This window comes from Camelus ferus, chromosome 2 (assembly GCF_009834535.1).
Source record: "Camelus ferus isolate YT-003-E chromosome 2, BCGSAC_Cfer_1.0, whole genome shotgun sequence".
Lineage (NCBI taxonomy): Eukaryota > Metazoa > Chordata > Mammalia > Artiodactyla > Camelidae > Camelus > Camelus ferus.
Window position 1 is genome coordinate 38117238 of NC_045697.1, and position 17719 is coordinate 38134956.

The following is a 17719-nucleotide window of genomic DNA, read 5'->3' on the forward strand; positions in this document are numbered from 1 at the left end:
GCTCCTAGGAATACAAGTGGATACTTCTTGTTATATTTACTTACATTTTTGACAATCATCTTTTAAAATAATTCTTATAATGACTTTGGATAAATATTTTTCCCTTGCACTAATCACTATCCAAAACATTTGTCTTACTTAATCATCTGCTTTTTTGCCTCTAAAATGTAAGTTCCATGACGTTTACTACTGTATTTCTAGCACTTAGAATTGTGCTTGGCACACAGTAGAAACTCAGTAAAAAATTGTTGAATGAATAAATGAATTTAATGTATTTGTAGTTATTGAGATATAAAGTAAATGTATAATACATATTGCATTCCATTTGTTCATCCATCCACTTTTTAAGAAAAAACATGAATTTTGATCTACCTTTAAGAGAGAAAGTACAAAAACAGGATTTAAAAAAAAACTAGTGATTACTGATAAGAAGTAATTTTACAACTTACCACAACATTTGAATTGCCCAATTTTCGTGTCTTTGAATAATGAAATAAGAACTGTTAAAAAAAAAAAGTAGTGAGCTTTACTATAGATGATTAGTGGTTTCCTTTATTATTTTTTAATGTATATATTTATGAAAGTCACTTTACCCTTTTGGTATTATCTTTTTCATCTGTTTCCTGTTAAAAATGGAGATATATAAATATCATTATATTATATTATAAAATCTTAAAGAGATATTGTGTATATATATTATAAATATATAGTATAAAATTATAAGATTTATTATATAATTTCTAAAACATGTGACACATATGTAATGTATACAATATAGGACTGAAATTGGTTAAGCATATATTGCTCTAAAAATAAATGGGCAATTAATTAAAAACTGTTTATAAATAAAAGTATGAATGAAGATCTTTACTACAGCATTATTCATAAGAGTAAAAAAATTGGAAACAGCCTAAATGTTCAGTAGTGGTAGAATGGGAAATTCTAATATAATCGCATGATAGAATATTCAGAGAAAAAAGACTAGAAGGAATTATATCAAAATATTTGTAGTTGTATCACTAAATAATAAGATTATGGGTTGTTTTTGCTTTCTTTAACAAACTTTTCTACACTCCTCTCTCCCTCCAAAAATCTGACTTAAAGAATGAGACATATCATTCATTTCTTTGTTGTTCTTTTTTGTTCTCATTTGCTTTTAATATAAAATGAAACTCATGGATAAACACCATTGTCATTTGTTTTATCTTAATTAGGAAAAAAGTCAATTAAGTGTTTTGGGAAGTGTCACCATTTAAAACATCAGAAAAAAATACAGTTGTAAACACATTTTGTTTCAGAAAACATGCTTTCAAAATATTCTGTTTTCTTAGAATTACTGTACATGAAAGTATGGAAGTCAGAATGTACCAGTGATCATAGATTACATTGCTAATTAAAAATATACTTCTAAACCTGCGGTTCTTATCTTTAATAAGGGAGTTTTAAAACAAGTTCGCCTACAAGATACAGAATATAAACTGAGGTACATTATGCCATTTTTCAAGTTCCCATACCATAGCCTCACTTCAAGACAAAAAGTTCTTCCAGAAGAATCAAATAATAATTTTAATAAAAAACCAAGACATCACAGGAAAAATATAATTTTCCTGACATTGATGATATTGTCTGCTTTTTTTGCATTCTCAATGTCCTCTCTGACAAAGTACATTGTCCCAACCTCCCAGCTTAGAAAAAATGTGTCTGTGCTCCAGCTGTAGTATGAATCAGGGAAAGAAAAAGAGCCAAAATGACCCCAAATTTCCCTCATCAGAACTAGAACACATCTTATATTTCAGGGCAACATGTGATTTTCCAATTAGATGATTGCAAACTCCACTAATATGATTCTAAATTCTCAGGCGTCAGAGAAAATGAAGTATTTGTTTCTTATCCAAAATCAGTTTATGCTCTTCTAGCTCCTCTTGGCATGCTTTTCTAAATATTTTCTTCCAGGAGGCATTCCAAGATATCACTGAACAATTTTTTTTTTGCCTACAATTAAACACTCTTTGAACCTTACCTGGAGCTTTGGTAGAATCCGCGTAATTGTGAAGCAGAGCTCCTCCAATGCATTGGATGCCTAATGGAAATTAGAAGGTAAATAGGCAATGCTTCTGCTTTAACAACATTTGCATGGAAGATATAATCATGAAATGTTAGGATCCCAAGGATATTCCAACCACCCAAAATAGAATCCTTGTGGCCTATTGAAACTGTTGGAATCCCTTGATTTCCCTCACAATAAAAACTTGGCTCCTAAAAGTAAAACCTTCTTTCCAATCAGGAAAAAAAAAAAGTTATGTATTGTAAAATGCGCAGTATATCGAATACATGTATTTACATGCAATATAATGTATATATACAGTCAAAGTGTAATAATTCTACCTAATTAACTGCAAAAGGAAAAAAAAGTTATGTATTGTATATATGCACTGATTACGGCTTCCACTGGGCAGGGAGGGGGATCAGGGAGGCGCTGGGGGGTGGGTATAGCTCAGTGGTAGAGTGCGTGTTTAGCATGCACGAAGTCTTGGAATCAATCCCCAGTACCTCTATTAAAATAAAATTGAAAAAATAAAATCTAATTATCCCCCTCCTCAAAAAAAAGAGTAAAAATTTAAAAAATAACTAAATGAGCACTTTAAAAAAAGGCTTTCACTGTGGGTCCAGTTACAACATTCTTAGTATTTCCTAAAATTCTATGAAACTCTATGACTGAGAGTAACTAGGGAAACCTCAAAAGAGGGATTACTCTTCCCAGCTTGTAGCAAAGTCTGAATCTACATGCCAAGGCTGTGAGCCTCACCAAATGTTACTCTTATTGGCTAATTTGAAAATCCTGCAATTGCTTGCTAACAATGGGAGTTTGGAGGGGAAGAAGCTGTGCACAGTGCGCCTAATCTAAGTTCCCACCCTTCCAGGCTGCTGACTGTACACCACAGGATCAGGTTTTTCAAAGCATCCAAGCACAGAAGCAGGGCAGGGCTCCCGTGGTTAGGAGCCAACTGGGTGTGGTGAGGAGAAGCACAAATGGACAAGCAGGGGCGAGACCTGCTTTGCACAGAATTCAGCACACTGGCACCGTAAACAATTGATTATTTAGCAAATGCATATGGGAAGCAATGAGGAGCTGAAACAGTATGGGGGAGGGGCTGAGGGGGAGACATGGATGGTATCTAGGGAGTTGAGCAGCCTGCAACTCTAAAGCAGTACAAATTCCATGTCTACTCTTTATCAGCTGTGTTACCTTCCTTGGGCTGGTTAACTAACCTCTCCAACCTTCAGTTTCTTCAGCCATAAATTGGGGATGACAACATCAATGCAGAATTCTTGAAAGGATTAGATGTAGGTAAAGCTCTTAGCACAGTGCCACTTACAGAGCAATTAGTTAACAACAGCAGCATTAAAAAAATGCCTGACCAGTAAAGCTTGATTTACAGCTGCAGTTCCTCTTAACCCAGAAGACATGTCATAAAGGATTGTTCAGGGCCACCAATATCCTCACCCTTTGAACAACAGCACATGTTTAAGAGGTTTGGCTGTAGTTTATGGATATAGTTGGAGGCATGAAGCAGCTTCTCTGAGCATCCTTCCCAGCACGTCAGAGGCCTGCTTTTTTCTCACCTATTTGTTTGCCTGCCACGCAAATTGTTGGACTATTTAATAATAACATTAAATGGGGTTCTTCAAGTTTATGTAGTCTTTCAATAAATTATAAAACACTTTCTTATACATAATTCGTATTTTGTCTTGAAAACACAGGTATGCAGGATGGGAATTGTTATTCTCATATACAAAGGAGTGAGGTTCTGTCACTTGCCCACTACCACACACGGCTGGGCTGTCTGACCTGTAGGCATCCCTGTGTTGTACTGGTATTGACTGTAAGCCTACAGTTGGGAGTTAGATGAGAAAAAAAAAGTAGAGTGTGAACACTGATACATCCTTTCTCTCTTTTTCCCTTCAGGGTTGGGTGCGCAGGTTACCCCACAAAAATCTGGAAATAAATTCCCAAAACTTCCTTTTATGGCCCATCTAGAAATGTTGCAACATACAAAACAATCAAAAGAAAATATTGACTGAATGTCATGTGTCTCTTTGAAGAATACATTCAGATACATGAATGTCTCCTTAGAAAACAGCCTCTAAGCTAGATGAGGCTTGCCAACAAAACTGAAGTTTGACAGAATAAATTTCAAAACAAATTGCATGTTCCCAGAAACTCTTTACTTGAAGCCATTATTTACTGAGCTACAACTATTCTTTGAAGATTTTTCTCATGTAGATTTTTAATATTTTATTTTTTATCTGTGGACCTTTTAAAGATCCTTTCTTTTCTATTTGGTAAAAGTGTTTTGAAGAACTATTCAGATAATCACATACACAATAAAATAATAGTTAATGTGAAAATTAATGATTTTTTAAAATGTATCAGTTAATGTAAAAAATTTCAGAGTGAATTACTAAGTTCTCCTCAAAAGGTGCACAGCCTCCAAATCCAATAAAACCTTAGTTTATCTTGATGGTGTTCTTAGATGAGTGCTTTAAAATTCATCCTTTTAGTACTGCAGACATAAAACTGATTCTATCTAAAGGCATTCCAGAATTTTAAGTACAATGCAAAAGCTTGTATGCTGATTAATATCCATCACATGGTATGGATCCATTGACACTCCTCAAGCAATTTGAAATATTATTCCTAAATGTCATCTGTTGTGATCCTGGTCATGCTTTTCCATCTAATGCCTCTAGCTTGCTGCACGTGATCCTCTGCAGGCTAAGGAACTGGTTGAGGAGGGAAAACACAGCACTGTTCAAGGCTGCTTCTCCACCCCGGCCAGGATGACTTTCTGGAGGGACTACGTAAAGCACAGGCACTGCACCCTGGCCAGACCACGTAGGGGTTACACCCAGGCACACAGCTGACTGTGCTGGAAGAGGCTGAGCCAGGAGCCTCTGCTGAGCCCTCTTCTCTGTCCAGGAGGCTAGTGATACTGATTGAGAAAGTGAAGACACTTAAGGCTAACTCTGCTATATCTGCACTCAGAGAGAGAACTGCAGACAGAAGCAGCTGCGTCCAGTAGAGACAGTGTAAGGGGAACACTTAGTTCCCAGTCCCTGTGTTCCCATGTACAGGCATCCCTCCCTCCCCAACCCTCTCTTCACCCTTTCCTGTGGGGAGAGGAGTGAGTTACCTGACAGATGCCTGGGAGGAGGAAGGAGGGCATGCTCTGTTGTTCGGCCCTGTCCTCTTAGCGAGCCAGCTCTCTGGCCGGTTGTCCTTGCCTGGTCTCTGCCCTGTGGCAGACAACCTGATTCTGGCAGGAGGCTTGAGTCACTGTCCAATCTCAGTTTAATTTTAGGGGTAGATTAACAAACACACTTGGCATCAGATCTAAGGTCACACTCATCAACTGACTTTAGTTACAATACTTTGCTCTCCATAAGTCTAACTCTGTAAGTTCATCTCTCCATGGGTTTCAAACTCAATTGAGGGATAGGATATTAGCTCCCCAAATACAGCAGAAGATACATTATTTTTAATCTAACACAGAATTTGATTTTGGAATTAGTACTTAAATTTTCAAAATATGTGTATATTACCTGCAAACCTATTTTACTTAAAGATAAAAGCCTAGCACTTTACAACAGAAACTCATAGCACTGATAATTACCTGCAGATGATATAATAATTTCTAATATGCTGACATGTTTTAATAGGCCTATAAAATAATGACAGGTCCAAAGGGAGAAACATAGTATTTCAGCACTACAGAAATGCTTACGTCACTACGGAACACTGCCATTTGGAATTACCTGAGGCTGAGAATCCATGGACAGGGAAGACGAACAAGCATCACCTATCTGTAGAAAACAACAATGCCAGTTACATATTGGAAACAGACAGAAGACAGCAAAAAATGGAAAGCAGATCTTACAAAGTCAAGTTACATATGTAACATTAACTGAAATTCCACGACAGTTCAGGACTCTGGATTTGGGAGAGAAGAGTCTTAACTTTTGAAGGAAGTCCTAGAATTGGGATTTCCCCAACATTTGCCCACAGCCACAGGGGTACCTGCCTCCACTAGTAGTCAGTAGGGATCATCAGAGAGCAAGTATAAGGATGCTTCAAACATTGAGAGGGAAAAGCTTCTAATACAATTCAGCCTGAGAAATGTGAGTAGTGACCAAAGAATGGCCTCAAAATTAAGGTGCACCCTGCAATCGTGGTCCTTTACAACACAGAGATTTAATCACACCATTGAAATTAACATGATACTAGCATACATGGGAAATGACAACTAGCACACCATAAGAACTCTTACATAACATGGGGCATCTTCCAGTTCTCAACCAAGGAGCCAGCTTTAGAAAACAGTTCTATTTTGCAATGAAGGTTTATTGAATTACAGTTGGCAACCAGCTGTTATCAGCCTTTATCCTGAAAAGAAAACTTGAAAGCCAGTAGTATGAGAGATTTATATTCATCATTAAAAACTGTGCTGAGACATTAAGCACTAAACTGGATGTCTGGAGTTATTTATGGTATTTATTTCTTTGGTGGCCTTTTAAAATGGTACTGAGTCTTATCTGTCTGGGATGATTTAGGCTGAGTCCTGTTTATGGCATAACATCTCAGGGGCCCCCTTCTAGTTCCACAATTCTTTGTTGATCAGTTTCATTTAATTTCCATTCTCACACCAAACTGAAGGGGGATAATCGTACTCTTTAGTCATAATTCTCAAGCTCCTTACTGTTTCCAGGTCGAACATGAACTAAAATAAATAATTCTCTAATTTAGTAGAAGAGCATAAGTTTTTGTCTCCTTTTTACACTCACAGAACTTGTCCTCTTCTCTATATATCACAGATATTTAGGGAATTGTTTTATTCTGCTTGTCCCTTGTGTCCACCCTCCTGCTCCCTCTTCCATGCCATACAAACCCAGAATCATGGATTCAGACACACACACACACTCACACACACTCATGCGGTGAACTTCTTGAGGGTGGGGGCTATCTAACTTGCCCAAATAAGTGTTCAATAAATATTCTTTAATTAAGTTGCATTGAGTTTGGGGGGTAAAAAATTTAAAAAGAAGTCATTTGAGAGGGGGAAGTCAAAAGCACCATAACAGGTAATGAAACTCCCCAATAGCTACAGCCCTAGGAAATACTTTTTAATTAAAAAATTTTACATAGTCTTTTATGTTACACAAAAAAATTAGTGAATCTGTTTGACTATATACTGCCTCACAAGTTTGAGAATATGACATTTTTACACTCATTTCTACTTTCATTGTTACCATCAGGAATTTAGTCTTTCACCTACTGAAAAAAAAAGGGTTCTCCCTCATAGTCCCCCCACTTCTAAGCTTTGTATTGTGACCAGTGCTTAATATATCACTGCCAAATGCAGTTTAGTTTGCTTCAGTAGGTCGGAGGGAGTGCTCCCTCCCGATATTTCTGTGATGTTTAGGTAAGACATTACATGCTCCAGGGGAGAGCTGTCCACCCCCAGCCCAGGCTGCCCATCTGTGTGAAGTGGTTGTGTCCAAAAACAGCAAACCCTTGAACCTCTAGGCTCACTAATCAGTGCATCACTATTGCTTGAATAAAAATATCAGAATAAAAAAACACCAATTAGAAAAATTAGGAGGTAACTGCAAAACTTTTCGGCCTTTGTTCTCCTTTCTTTAAAAGGCACGGCAGCACCACTCACCCACTTTTCCTTTGGATGAGGCCTTGTTCCTTTTACTCAGCTTATGGCCCTAATGGCTTTAAGTGCTGCTAACTGCTTTTGAGAACTCTGTAGAGTCCATTGATGAATCTATTTCAAAATGGTTAGGTCTCTACACGGATTGAAAAGTATGTATTTCTAGTGTTTGAATACATTCGTAATTTTTAAAACCTCTAGCAGAAAGCTTAACTCTATGTTCTTAGCATCTTAACTTCTTTTAATATCTCTTTCTAGAAAAGAATTTCCAGTGCTTTTACAACTTTGAGTTTTCTTTCCCCAGAATTATCATCTAGAAGTTTTTTCAAAGATTTTCCAAAGAAATAGAGCTAAAGTAAATGTTAAAATATTTTAATGTTAAAATTATTAAAATTAATAATTTTAATAAATACACTCAGTTATCAATAATTTATTATTTCAATAATTATTTATATTTATAAATAATTTTATAATTCATAAATATAAATAACAACTATAATTTATAAATATAAATAATAAATATAATTTATTATTATAAATATTGTAATAATAAATATAAATTGTTTATAAATATAATTATTAATAATTTAATAATTTTAATAAGATTGAAATTATTAAAACTAATAATTAAAATTAATGTCAAGCTAAAATAAAATGTTTCTGTATTCTATTACATTTCTATATTCTACATTAATATCTGTTCTCTAAATTATTGTTTGTCCTGCTTATATATTTCTAGGATGTACTATGATATACCAAGGCAGAGACCCTTAACATTGACTTTACGAACTTCAATGCTATTAAAGACTCAGTACTTGGCCCTTATCATGGATCTTATCTTTTCCCTTATGGTCTTGTTAGGGATGGCTTAGGTACAAAGGGTATTCTCCTCAGTTCAGAGCTTGCTTTCATGATTGGACTTGTTTTATTTACTCATTCTTTTCTATTTTCATTTCCTGCTCCTATTCCATCCTCCCATAGGCAACTCTTCTAATGTATTTGATGTGTATCCTCCATTTATGTTCTTGTAAAATCTGTGCTGTGTGCATGGATGGTATTTTTCTTACTTTTTTCAACTTAACACTATACTTTGAGATCTATCCATGCTTCTGGACACATCTAGTATGTTGCCCCTAACTGCCATGGAGTACTTTATAATATGTACCCACCACATGTTGCCTACCCATTTCCCAGTGATAGGCAGCCAGGTTCCCTCCAATTCTTTCCATTACCTCCTTGTATCTGTCCTCCACATATGGATTTGTAGGTGAATACATTTGTGCTATGTTCCCAGCAGAGGGAGTGCTAGACCATAGGGGTATCTGGGTGGCATTCCAGATGGCTTCACCAGTTGACTCTCTCATCAGCAATGATGAGGATTCATACACCCCACATCCTTGCTAACATTTGCCATTATCTAGATTTCAATTTTTTACCAGTCCAACAGGTAGAAAATGACACTTTGTTGTTGTCTTAATTTTCATTTCATTGTTACCAAAGAATTTGAGTGTCTCTTTAGATACTTGCTGGCCTTTTAGGTTTCCTCTTTTATAAATTGTCTGTTCTATTCTTTGAATATTTTTACTTTGGATTCCTGTCTTTATCTAATCAGTTTAATAGAATATCTTAGATATCCTAGAAACTAATCTCTTATCAGTTTTAGACATTGTCAATATCTTTTCAAAGGCTCTTACCTTTTTCAGTGGAGTCCTTTGTTGAAAGAAATATTTACTTTTACTGTAATTCAATTCATCAGGTTTTTGTTTTTATAATTTATAACAAATTTTATTTTATTTCCCTGCTCCTAGCTCTCAACAATATTTTTCTAACAGAAAAGATATTTTCTATTAAATCTATATTTTTACCCTGTATGTTTAGATCTTTAATCCACCTAGAGCCCACTTTTGTATGGGGTGTTAGGTTTATTCTTCCCCACATAGTAAGCCAGCTTCTCAACCTACATTTGCCCAATAATCTGTCCTTTTCCCTCTGAATTTTAGTGTTATTTCTATTGTGAGTTAAGTTTATGTGTACATGCATTTCTGTCTTAGGTGGGTTTAACCCAGAAACAGACCTTGAGATAAGGATGTGGATATGAGTAGATTATTTCCAAGATGACCCAAAAAACACTGGTAGAAGAATGGAGAAGTGAAGCAGGGAAGACAAGGACTCCAATAAAGGGTACATTATCAAGCAGGTTACCACCAGTGGTAACTGAGATCAATCCGTCCAGGGAACACTGGGAGTCAGTGCAGAATACAACTCAGAGTTATCCCAACTGAGGCAGGAGGCAGCTAAGTTAGGCTGTTCTCAGTGGTGGGGGCATTTGCTCCCTGGCACTTCTGGTTTACCCCAATCACAGGCCAAGCAGGCAGAGTCACAGTTGCAAAGAGAAACAGTGAGTTTGGAGTGCCACGGAGAGCATGACAAAAGGATATGACAGTGCACTGCCAGTGTCTGCCTAACTCTCCAAGCTCTCATCTTGGTTCCATTGGTTCATTTGTCTGTTCTTGTATGGCCACTACCATACTTTTTTATTACTACTGTTTTACAGTATCTCTTGATATCTGGTAGGGCAAGTTTCCTTTCTTAGCTCTTTACATTTAAAATTTCCTTAGCTATTTGTACACTTTTATTTTTTCATATCAATTTTAGGTTAAATTTATGAAGTTTCTTTTTAAAATTGATTGGAATTCTGATTGGGATTGCATTGATTTTTATGGGACTTAATTGACTAATTTGGAGGAAAATCGGTATTTTTATTACATTAAATTAACTGTTCCATGCAAGAGCAAAGAATGTCTCTTCATATAATCACATCATCTTCTATTTTCTTTATTAAAATTTAATGTTTTTCTCCATAAAGCTATTGTATATTGTTGGTTAGGTTAATTCCTAAATTCTTACACAATGGCAACAAAAACTGTAAGAATTTAGGAATTAACCTAACCAACAATATACAATAGCTTTATGGAGAAAAACATTATGATTGGAAAACATATAAAATAGATTCTTTCTAACTTATGAAAACTTTCTTTGTCTTCTAAGTCACGATCTATTTTTTTCAATGCTCCAATTATACTCAGAATCAATATTCATACTATTTAGTGCAGGTTTTAAAAAATATTTCTAATAGCTCAAATTTATTAATTGTATTGTTAGGTCTTTGTGATATCTACCTGCATGTTACTTGCTTTAACTATCAGTTTGTAGGGAGGTATATTAAAATCTCCATCTATAAATATTCATTTATCTATTTTTCCTTGAAGTTCTATCAATTGTTAAATAAATTTTGAAGTTGTTTTGTTAATATATATTAATGATGGTTGTATCTTTTTGCTCTGTAGTAATTTATCATCATATAAGACACCACTTTGCCTGATACAGTGGTTTGTTTATTTGAATTCCATTTTATCAGATATTAAGACTGCTACTCCAATTTTCTTGCAGATCATATTTGCTTGGTACATCATGTTCCATTCTTTTATGCTTACATTTTCTTGTTTTCTGTTTTAAGTGTGACTCTTATAGAGACTATATTGCTGGATCTTTTTAAAGAATTCAGTCTGGGAATCTATCTTTTAAGTAGTGTATTTTAGCACGTTCACATTTATTGTAATTACCCTATTATTAGGATTTATTTCTTCCATCTAACTTTACCATTTACTACATTTTTGTTTCCTTTTTATCTTTCCTTAAAAATAATTATGAATATTATGATATCAGAATTTAGTAAAATCAAAGTTGTCCCAAAGCTAAATTATATCATTTCATTTTACCATGATAATTTCAAAGATAAAGTTTACACTAATTTGTGTAAGAATAATTCTTTACCTCATTCCACAATCGTAGTTCTTGTTCAGGCTGTAATCCTTGAGGTAATATTGGAGCACCTAAAAATAAAGTTTTACTCACATGTTAATTTTACAGTATTTCTTCTAAAATTACATATTTATATACAATTCAATTTTGGATGATATTTCTCATCTTCACTGTTTTCACTGTTTTTTCTACCCTCTTATTTCCACTAGGTATTTCAGCATTTGACTTAGAATAAGGAGACATAATTACTAAATAAGCCTTATTAACATTACTCTCAAGAGTGAATTACTTCTATGTCTACACAAAAACTTGTACATGAATGTGCAAAGCAGCATTATTCACAATAGCTCCAAAGTGGAAACAATCCAAATGTCCGTCATCTGTAAACAGATAAACATACAATGGGAAATTACTGGCCATAAAAGGGAATGAACTACTGATATATGTTGCAACAGAGATGAATCTCAGACATATCATGCTAAATCCAATAAGCTAGAAGCAAAAGATCAACTACTGTAGGAAGCCATTTACATGGAATGCCCAGAGAAAGCAAATCTATAGTGCTAGAAAGATTAGTGGTTGCTTGGGACTGGGTGTAGGAGTGGCGATTAACTGCAAATGGACAAAACAGACCTTTTGGGGATAATGGAAAATTGTACTGTTGTGATAGCTGCACATTTCTTTCTTTTTTCTTTTTTTTGGGTGGAAATGAATCAATATTGTATTTATTAAGGAGAAGTAAAAGTACAAAAAGGTTTGTACAACAGAGCATAAAAAAGTGATAAATCAATTCTACTTAATTCAGATTGCTTGAAGAGTTACCTGTGCTATTATGAATAAATAATGCAGGAGCAAAAATTTATTATAGACATATTTTTTTGGTTTGGATTTAGTGCTCACCCTGGTTTGACTTAAATCTTGTAAAGAATGGTATTCAACTAATTGAAATAACATTTTTTAAGTAAGACAATGCCTCTAGGGTATTCAGAATGTGATCCTGAAATAGAATTTGGATGATGAAGTATCAGGTAAAATTTATTTAAATGGTATGATGTTATAGCATGTTAACTCTGATGAGTGAGGATCTTTTTTTTTCTTCTGTTTTTTTCTTCCCACTTTTACAGAGATGTAACTGACATACAGCACTGTGTAAGTTTAAGGTTTATAGCATAATGATTTGACTTATATTGTGAAATGATACACAATAAATTTAGTTAACATCTGTCATCTCATATCGATACAAAAAAAGAAAAAAAAAGTTTCTTTTTTTGTGATGGGAACTCTCAGGATCTCCTGTCTTAACTTTCAAATACACCACACAGCAGTGTTCACCATAGTCATCACAGGCAAATGGCTGCCCAACTCTTTAAACTGACTTAAAAATCACTGAGTTGTATACTTAAAACAGATATAGTTTATAATACATGTATACATGTATGTATCATAATCTATATCTCAATAAAGATCTTTTTAAAAAGAATAACTTCTTAAGGCCTTAGTTATTGTTGAAATAAAACGTTAACTACTTAACATCCTCTAAAAACAACATTTTCTTCATCGGTTTAATTTTCTAATTCACGCTACATAAGTTATAAATATTAAATGCAATTACTATTTATTTTCTTATATGTATACACTTGCGTTTACTAAAATCAAGAAAACATCCTTTAGAAGAAGACTGTAAATATGTCTAAGATTTCAAATGCAGTAAAATCAAATACTTAAAAAAACAGACATTAGAGAACCTTTTAAAAAATAAAGACAGCACCTGCTAACACTGATTGGTACCAGGCACTTCAACCTTCATACCAGCCTTTTAAGATAGCTATTCTCCTTATTCCCACTTTAAGATGAGGAAACTGGTATTGGTGCAAAAACAGACATATAGAGCAATGGAACAGAATAGAGAGCCCAGAAATGAACCCACAAACTTTTGGTCAACTAATCTTCGACGAAGGAGGCAAGAATATACAATGGAATAAAGACAGTCCCTTCAGCACATGGTGTTGGGAAAACTGGACAGCAGCATGTAAAACAATGAAGCTAGAACACTCCCTTACACCATACACAAAAATCAACTCAAAATGGATCAAAGACTTAAACGTAAGACAAATACAATAAACCTTCTAGAGGAAAATATAGGCAAAACATTATCTGACATACATCTCAAAAATTTTCTCCTAGAAGAAATAAAAGCAAGAATAAACAAATGGGACCTAATGAAACTTACAAGCTTCTGCACAGCAAAGGAAACCATAAGTAAAACAAAAAGACAACCTACGGAATGGGAAAAAATTTTTGCAAATGAAACTGACAAAGGCCTGATCTCCAGAATATATAAGCAGCTCATACGACTCAATAAGAAGAAAATAAACAACCCAATCCAAAAATGGGCAGAAGACCTAAACAAGCAATTCTCCAAGGAAGACATACAAATGATCAATAGGCACATGAAAAATGCTCAATATCACTAATTATCAGAGAAATGCAAATCAAAACTACAATGAGGTATCATCTCACACCAGTCAGAATGGCCATCATTCAAAAGTCCACAAAGGACAAATGCTGGAGAGGCTGTGGAGAAAAGGGAATCCTCCTACACTGCTGGTGGGAATGCAGTTTGGTGCAGCCACTGTGGAAAACAGTATGGAGACTCCTCAAAAGACTAGGAATACACTTAACATATGACCCAGGAATCCTGCTCCTGGGCTTATATCCAGAAGGAACCCTTCTTCAGGATGACACCTGCGCCCCAATGTTCATAGCAGCACTATTTACAATAGCCAAGACATGGAAACAGCCTAAATGTCCACCAACAGATGACGGGATAAAGAAGATGTGGTATATTTATACAATGGAATACTACTTAGCCATAAAAACCGACAACATAACGCCATTTGCAGCAACATGGATGCTCCTGGAGAATGTCATTCTAAGTGAAGTAAGCCAGAAAGAGAAAGAAAAATACCATATGAGATCGCTCATATGTGGGATCTAAACAACAACAACAACAACAACAACAAACAAAGCATAAATACAGAACAGAAATAGACTCATAGACATAGAATACAGACTTGTGGTTGCCAAGGGGGTGGGGGGTGGGAAGAGATAGACTGGGATTTCAAAATTGTAGAATAGATAAACAACATTATACTGTATAGCACAGGGAAATATATACAAGATCTTATGGTAGCTCACAGAGAAAGGAATGTGACAATGAATATATATATGTTCATGTATAATTGAAAAATTGTGCTCTACATTGGAACTTGACACAACATTGTAAAATGATTATAAATCAATAAAAAATGTTAAAAAAGAAAAAAAAAGATGAGGAAACTGAAGGAAAGAAGGATTAAGTAATTTGTCTCAGGAAATACATACTTAGCAGAAGCTGACTACAAACCAGGTCTGGCTGAATCCAAATCCTGATGGATTTTTTTACCCTAATTATACCACTTTCAGTCATGTCTTGCCTTGAGTTCTCACAGATTTGTACTATTATTTAATCTAAGCTCTAATAATATTAATAGTATTTAACTACATTTTCTGTACTCAGCCTTAGAAGTCACTTACTGGAGTCATGTAGTCCGTGGTAGAGAGTTGATTGATTGGAATCCTCTTACATGGGACTGCTATTCAAGGTGGACAAACAATCTTAAACACTTCTCAATTATATATTTCTCACCTTAGCACAGATGTATATCCCAAAGTTATTGTTGTCTGGTGGATATCACTCTGAGCTGATTTTGTTTTCAGGAAGGGATAAAGCTGTGCTTCTCAAATATTCATGCAAAACAACTGGTGATCTTCTAAATGAGATTCTGATTCAGTCAGCTGGGAACAGGCCCAAGAGTCTGCATTTCTAGCAAGCTCCCTGGTGCTACAGATACTGCTGGTCCATGGATAACACTGAATAGCCAGTGGAGTTAGCACTGCATTTTAGAAATAAACGGAGGATACCTCGTATTTGACAGAACTAGGTAGCTCAAACAAACGTTTTAGGTCTAAGCTCTTTAACAAGTCTGAATATTTCCAAAACAGGGATACGACTGTTCTCATGAAAAAAATCTAAAAGGCCATAGGCCCATTCCTTACAACTTGGATGCAGTACACATCTGCCGTTACTAAGAGTGAACTTTGAAAAATTGAAAAAAAAAAAGAGCAATGGAGGGAGAGAGCAGTATTTGATCTAAGAGAACCAGAGTTAACTATGATGCAAGGAAAAATACAAAGGATTCCACTTGCTGCTTGTACTTCTGATTTCTCCATTCGTCATACCACTGTTAGTTTCTGTTTGACAGGGCACGGCTGTTTAAAGAACATAATTTCATATTCTTTTTCCTCCTGGCCATCTCCTACCTCCACACTACCTTGACAAGACCGTTAAGAGTTTGCCTCCTTCCATGTCCCCAAGCTTGCATGGGCCACACCAAAATTGTCATCATGTCTAACTAGACCCAGGTACTTATATAATCAAAAGGGGTACCTTGTGGCTTTTACACAAAACATGCAAACACAGTATCAGGGTAAAAAGGGTAGAGATGCCAAAAAATTTTAATGTTTATCTATACTTTATAGAAAACCACTTATATCCTATGACCAAATCCAAAGGAAAAAATGTCCCCCTTTCTCTATTTGTTATTTATAAAGTTGATGTGATTTTTTTCCTCTCATTATATCCTAGATGTGGGCTCTCTACCATCAAATAGGAGATGCTTTCCTAAATACTGTCAGAGACAACACCACTATCTTCTACATCACAAAGCTGCACTGCTTCTGATCAGTCAGGTTCAAGATATTTATACTTCATACTATGTAGTGAAATGCAATCTTTAGTCTTATACTGTACAATTTAACTGATACAAATAATATGGATAGAGAACGTGTGCTTCTGTAAATACACTATGTGTAAGAGAAAGAAAAACAGACGATTATTCTAAAAGTGCCAATTTCCTTTTCTCATTGCTAGTACTCAACTAGCGTAGGATTTGGAAGTGAGAAATTGTCACTGCTGACTGAATTTTAAGAATTATTCCATGAGCAGGGGCCTGAGTAGGAGAAGACACTTCTTAATTAAGTCTTGGACACTTGATCACTTAATTGTCACAGGACACATCAAGTGACGGTTTGTTGCAGATATCCAAATATGCCCCTCTTTTAGGAAATTTTCTTCTTTATTTTAATGTTCTCTGAATAGTAAACCGTTTCCAGCCACAGATTCGGTGGCTTTATCTTATTGCTAGTACATAGTCTGCTAACTCATTTTTGCCAAAGATCTGTACTTATTGGCACTATTTTATTTTCCTCTGGCTTTGTGGTATGTGCTTTATTGTTTTTCGATGCATCTTTTTGCATCTTGCATAATCATTAATCTTGGTAGATTATCTCCCAGCTTTGCTTATACATGTCATGCGTACCCCCCAGTGCTATCTTTAGGGGCTCAGGACTAAGGCAGATCACCAGGGCAGATCAAAGGAGGGTAAATTCACCCTCTTTCCTCCTCATCACATTTTTAGAGAGATAAAATTAATTTTATAGTATCAAGAGCAGGTCTGAAGGGGAAAGAAGGCACAAAGGAGTAGTCTAGAGGGTCTCTGTGTAGGGTAAGAGGTATCTCCTCCCTTTGCTTGAGAAATACTGGGGATATTTATGAGACGATTGGTAGGCCGGCCGACATGCTCTTTCAGAAAGCCCAAGACTTGCCTTTTTTAGATATTAGCTCTGGCTTTTCATAGTTTCTGCTCAATCACCAGCAGCCTGAAAGTCTCCCCCACCACCCAAAAAACCAGTTATCATCCACTGATACAAAAATTACTGCAGGCATATAGCATGTAACATGCACAGAAAGTACATTTGCTTTACAGAAAAAGCCACTTTTAAAATTAGAGTTATGTTTCCTTAATAAGGTAGATAATTATTACCATCATAATTTTACCAACAACAGATTTAAAATCGAAACAGATTAACATTACTTTGCATGTCATGTTGCATTACTGCTGGGTATGTGATGGAGAAGGTTTAGGTCTCCTAGCTTCTGAATGCTTAGATTTCAAAGCCAAATTACCTTGCCTTTCAAGCAGGGAAGGTCCCCCACCCCCACCTCCAAAGCCTTAAGCAAAGGGGCAAATCAAAACAATGAGAGGACAGCAACAAAAACAAGTACATTAGGGAAGAAA

The 17719-nt window shown here is 35.4% G+C and overlaps 1 protein-coding gene across 1 annotated transcript in view; it reads right to left on the minus strand.

Moving 5' to 3' along the window:
• NMU (neuromedin U) overlaps window positions 1–17719 on the minus strand; it is a 30579-nt gene that overhangs the window by 11451 nt on the left and 1409 nt on the right. Inside the window, exons 2-6 of the mRNA XM_032497885.1 lie at window positions 11553–11611; window positions 5818–5865; window positions 2021–2080; window positions 594–623; window positions 450–500 (exon numbers count right to left, since the gene is read on the minus strand). Of these exons, the coding sequence (XP_032353776.1) occupies window positions 450–500; window positions 594–623; window positions 2021–2080; window positions 5818–5865; window positions 11553–11611 (248 nt within the window). The remainder of the gene's footprint in view (window positions 1–449; window positions 501–593; window positions 624–2020; window positions 2081–5817; window positions 5866–11552; window positions 11612–17719) is intronic.